Source organism: Notechis scutatus, chromosome 2 (genome assembly GCF_049901735.1).
Source record: "Notechis scutatus isolate UNSWTSFEM ecotype Mainland chromosome 2, rNotScu1.2, whole genome shotgun sequence".
In the NCBI taxonomy this organism is placed as follows: Eukaryota; Metazoa; Chordata; class Lepidosauria; order Squamata; family Elapidae; genus Notechis; species Notechis scutatus.
The window spans coordinates 267,449,055-267,454,668 of NC_142010.1; the positions used below are offsets into that span (position 1 = coordinate 267,449,055).

A 5,614-nucleotide genomic window follows, 5' to 3' on the forward strand; every position below is an offset into this window, starting at 1 on the left:
TATCTATCTATCTATCTATCATCTACCTACCTACCTACCTACCTACCTAGCTATATCTATCTATCTATCTATCTATCTATCTATCTATCTATCTATCTATCTATCTATCTATCTCTACATCTATTTATCTATCTTTCTATCATCTATCATCTATCTATCTCTATCTATCATCTATCATCTATCATCTATCATCTATCATCTATCATCTATCTATCTATCTATCATCTATCTATCTATCTATCTCTATCTATCTATCTATCATCTATCTATCTATCTATCTATCTATCTATCTATCATCTACCTACCTACCTACCTACCTACCTAGCTATATCTATCTATCTATCTATCTATCTATCTATCTATCTATCTATCTATCTATCTATCTATCTATCTATCTATCTATCTATCTATCTATCTATCTTTCCTGTCTCCTTGGGTGTAAAGAAAAAATAACTGCTGCAAACTCCACATGCAGTGAGCCCTCAGCTCCACCCAGTCACCCTGACTCTACCCCAAATTAAGGGATTACAGGGTCATAAAAAGGGAGGCTTTTTATATACATTGTGTGTGTGTGTGTGTGTAGAGAGACAGGGAGACAGAGACAGAGAAAGACAGACAGAGAGAGAGAGACGGACACAGTCACAGACAGGCAGAGAAAGAGAGAGGGATTGTAATGGTTTGTTGTTATAACGACATATATTATGAGGTATTTTGGTTTTTGATAGAGCATTGTTATGTGCTCTTTATTCCCCTTCTTTTTGTATATATAACCATCACTACCATGTCTATGTTTTGCTCTTTTTATCTTCCTCCTGCTATTAAAATAAAAAGCATTAATTTTTAAAAAATAAACAGGACGTGCTGATACGTCCTCAGTTTGGAACATTGCCTGTTGCCCGGAATAAGTCTGTGAGCTTAAGAGAAAGAATGAAACAATCAAGCCGTTTTTACTTAAAAACGTATTTTTAATGAAGTGTATGTCAGCACAGGTGTTTTATACCTTAACAGCCAAGTGAGATAGATGACTTATACATTATTTATCGATACAATGTTGCAAAGATCTGCATGAACAAAGATTTTAGAGTTTGCTTTCCCCCAACCACTTTTTCTTATCAAACACCAAAGTGCAGCGATGGTCATCTTCAAGAAGGTAAACTGGCCACTAGCCGTCTTCCAAGCCCCACCCAGGAGGGAGGCAAAAGCCTTCGTCTAAGGCAGGGGTGTCCAACCGTGGCAACTTTAAGACCTGTGGACTGTTTGGCACAGCCAGGTGCAAACAAGCAAGGTCCAAACTCCGACGGATAGTTAGGACTTCAGAAAAAACCCACTTGCAACCAGCCTGCCTTCCACCGAGGACCTAGATACCGCACGGGTCACCCTGGACATCAACTCTTCCGACATCCTCCCCTTGGGACTCCACTATGGGGCATCGCATGCCAAAACGATGAGACACCGTTAGACACAAAGGTAGTTCCCACCCCCCCACCCCCATGCCATCACTCTGCTGAGCACCGAATTCTCTCAGCATTGTCTTAGGTCTAAGGATATTTACACGCGTGGTAGGACTGAATTACTATGACCCTTCTCATTTTTCTACTACTTCTACTTCTCTTTTTTGGTATCATTATTATTATATTATTATTATTATTGCATGTACATTGAGAGCTTCTGCACTGGAGACAATTTCCTTGTGACTCTAAATCACACTTGGCCGAATCAAATATGCTATCCTATCCTATTCCTAATTCATATTCTATGCTATGCTATGCTATTCTATTCTATTCTATTCTATTCTATGCTATGCTATGCTATTCTATTCTATTCTATTCTATTCTATTCTATTCTATTCTATTCTATTCTATTCTATGCTATGCTATGCTATGCTATTCTGTATTCTGTATTCTGTTCTATTCTATTCTATTCTATCCTATTCTATCCTATTCTATTCTATTCTATTCTGGCTGGGGAATTCTGGGAATTGAAGTCCATAGGTCTTAAAGTTGCCAAGGTTGGACACGCCTGGTCTAGGGTGCGCCTAAGGCTTCCTCTTGCTTCGGGCTCTGGGAAATCCCTGACACGTTAAGAGGCGCCTCCAAGGTGCACTCAAGACCAGCCGGAGACCTGGAGAACCTCTTGGTGGCAGGGGAAGACCAGGGTTGGCTCTTCCAGGTGGATATTTCCACTTGAATACTTCCCTGGGCAGAAAGGGGGACGGGGGGTGGGCTTGAAGGCAGAATGTGCAGACAGAACCTGAGAGAAGAACGAAGGGGCTTCCTTCTCACATGCAGGTGCCTCGCTGTAGAGAAGCCACCCCGCTGAGATTCCAACCCACTGGGTTTCTGCTGGCTGGAGATAAACCTCCTTCGGAGCTCAGCCTGGGAAGGACTCAGGCCTGGGAAGAGGCGTTCCTGTCACAGAAGGGGAGAGCAAGGAGGTGACTTTCAGAGGAACAGGAGGTCTCTGGAAGTGGTTGGAAGTCATAAGGAAGATTTCATGCCCCCAGGACCACGATGGAAATCAGCAACCGCCCTCGGACAGAATCAACGGGGACAAGGCCCCTTTTTGAAAAGGAAGGCAGCCCAGATCGCTGGGTCTACTCTAGAAAGCAGGGAGCACCTCTTGTGAGGTGGGTTCTCTCGGGTTGAGGCCAGGGGTGGGCTGCCACCGGTTGGGCCGGGTTCAGGAGAACCCATAGCTAACGGTATGGCCGGTTTGGGGAACCGCCAAATTCCATCCCTGGCTGCCATGTCCCGGGGTTCCATGGAGGTGGAGGAGGAGGAGGAGGAGGAGGAGATAAGACCACCTACTTCTAATGCAGAGTTTTCCCCTTGGATCTGGATTGCTTGTTATCCAGGAGCCTCTTAAACTGAGTGACCACAGGGGAGTCCAGAGAGTAGCAGAGTTTGCGATTACGCACCGTGATGAACCTGAGTCAGGAGAACATAAAAGGAAACGGTCTGGGGGCCCGTCTGCCTACCCTCTTGGCTCCAGAGAGCCCTCAGGGGGGCATCATCACAAGGCAGTCAACGCTGGGCTGGGAATCTCACCACCAGCTAGGAGTCCAAGCAAGCCGTGTGGTTTTCGGAAGGGCGGCCCCAGACCCCCTCCAGGCCCTCTGATATAGCTCCGCCATCTCCTGCTCTCCAACCATTTCAGCTGAATTTGTGCTGGCCTTCCTCCTCTGGAGCTCCAGGCCCTCTGCTCTAACCCTAACCCTCACCCCTGACCAAGCTGGATGCTGCCAGTCCAGGCAAACGGTTTAATTCAAGACCTGGGATGGAGGGCTCTAACTGAATTTTGACGTTTAGATTTCGCGTTTAAGATTCCTATGCACAGCTCAATGTTTTACACTGCACTTTAATTGAACGTTAGTTGTCAGCCCCTTAGATCAGGGGTCTCCAACCTTGGCCACTTTAAGACTTGTGGACTTCAACTCCAGAATTCCTCAGCCAGCTTTGCTGGCTGAGGAATTCTGGGAGTTGAAGTCCACAAGTCTTAAAGTGGCCAAGGTTGGAGACCCCTGCCTTAGATTACCTCTGGCAAGGTGTTTATAAGTCACATGAGTTTAAATGTAAGTTTAAAAAAATAAATTTAAATAAAAGCTAAGTTTAAAGAAATATAAGTTTTTTAAAAAAGTAAACAAATAATTTTAAAAACTATACAAGTTTTTTTAAAATAAAATAAAATAAATGAATCCATTTTAAAAGAAACCCTGTGTTGTGTGAATGCAGCTGGAACCAGAGTCCAACCCAGATAATGTGGTCCCAGCTGCAAAGGGGACCTTGTCCCCAGGTCTGGTGCCCCATGGCCACCCTCCCAATACCACACCCCCACCAACCAGGACCTGTGGCTTTCCAGCCAGCCACTCCCTTTCCCGTGTTTTTGGGGGGCTTACTCACACAAAAGCCTTGATGGGACATCCGCTGTTTGTATCCTGGATTTCATAACCCTTGAACCTCGACAGCCAGTTGAGAGAGAGCGACTTGTCTCGGGTTGACATGCAACAATCCCAGGTAACCACCATTCCTAGAAGGGGAAAAGAGAAGGCAGAACATAGAACCAAAGCGCCGGAAGCGTCCTCGGGGATCCCCAAACCTGACAACTTTTAAGACTTGTGCGATTTGGGCTTTGCTGGCTGAGGAATTCGGGGAATTGAAGTCCACCAGTCTTACAAGTTGTCCAATTTGGAGAGACCACTTCTAGGGAGATGCTGTGGCAAGGGGAACAATTGGCAGGCGGAGGGAAGCGTTCGGCACTCAGGGAAAAGCAGGAGGCTCGCAAAGGACTCGGGAATCGCTCGGCTGTGGATTTCGGAGGTCTCGCTTTAGATCACCCTTTCGATTCGCATCGGATCAGTTGCCTGGTTTGAAGCGTGTAGCTTTGGCCAAGGGGACCTAGGGAAGTTTGAAGGGGAAACCCAGCTGGAGATTGGGGATCTGCAAAAACGCTTTCAAGCTGTTTTGAAGGTTTTTATTGTTTTCAATTGTTTAAAATGTTTTTTTTAAAAAAAGATTTTAATTGTAATATATGTTTTTGAATTGGGAGCAGGGTCGTTTGCAGAGACAGGCGGCTGTAGAAATCAATCAATCAAACCAACCAACCAACATAAACCACAAAAGTTTGGTTGGAAAGGTCTCCGTTAAATCCGGACTGCTCTGCTTCTAGGAATAAAGCTGATTAAAGGGCAAATCAGAACACAGAATAACACACTTGGAAGGGACCTTGGAGGTCTTCTAGTCCAACCCCCTTTCCAAGCAGAAACAAACGTTGATATCTAATTAAAGCAGTCAATGTTATCATTTCCCCCCACTAGCTCTATCACCTTTTCCATCCGTTCTTCTGGAAGGTATGAGGGATACTGGTAATCCTCAACTTATGACTAAATTGGGATGGGTGGGCTTCAACTCCCAGAATCCCCCAGCCAGCGATGCCAAGGTTGGGAAACCCTGTCGTAGCATTATGCCTGCACCATTAAAGATCCCTGCCTAGTGGTGAGATCCCTTACCTTGGGCTTGGAAGATGCAGAGTCCGGCCGCCAGGAGACAGAGGGCGAGGCGTGGAGCAAGGACCATCCTGAGCAGAAGGTTGGGTCCTCCAAGGGCTGTCAGGAAGAGTGGACTGGCTCCTGCTGCCTTCTGCGGCTCCCTATATACTGTCGTCCAAACTCCTTTCAGTTTTCCTTTTTCCCTTCTTTCCCTTGGCAGCTGGCCAGTTCCTTCCTGCCAGTTTGTGGACCGAGGGGTTTTCTGGCACGCACTTGCTCCTCTTGAGAAAGTTGTCAGATCTTTAGTGCAGCTGCCAAAGATGATGTCTCATTTCCATAATTTATTGTGCTTATTTACTCAAAGTTAATTGTTGATTCTAGTAAATACCATCATTGCAGTCGTAAAAAGAAAAGATCCAGATTCCAAGGGACTCATCCTCTCTCTCTCTCTCTCTCTCCCCCACCCACCCTGTCTTCAGAGTTCGAGATGGTTGGAAAACAAACGGAAGATGGCAAAGTCATTTGGCTCTGACTTCAGCCCCGGGAATGGCACGGGGACTTCAACAAGAGGCGGCAGGGTGGCCCACTTGCATCCTTCTTGAAGGTTGCCCTGGGCATTCGCCTCGCTTG

The 5,614-nt window shown here is 45.9% G+C and overlaps 1 protein-coding gene across 1 annotated transcript; it reads right to left on the reverse strand.

The window, feature by feature from the left end:
* Positions 1-1,929: 1,929 nt before the first annotated feature.
* LOC148132633 (uncharacterized) lies at positions 1,930-5,138 on the reverse strand. The gene is made up of 4 exons (XM_087954109.1): positions 5,006-5,138; positions 3,900-4,026; positions 2,808-2,927; positions 1,930-2,408 (listed from the first exon to the last, which is right to left on the reverse strand). The coding sequence occupies exons 1-3, from the start codon at positions 5,070-5,072 to the stop codon at positions 2,810-2,812; spliced, it is 312 nt and encodes a 103-aa protein (XP_087810235.1). The 5' UTR covers positions 5,073-5,138; the 3' UTR covers positions 1,930-2,408; positions 2,808-2,809.
* Positions 5,139-5,614: the final 476 nt, after the last annotated feature.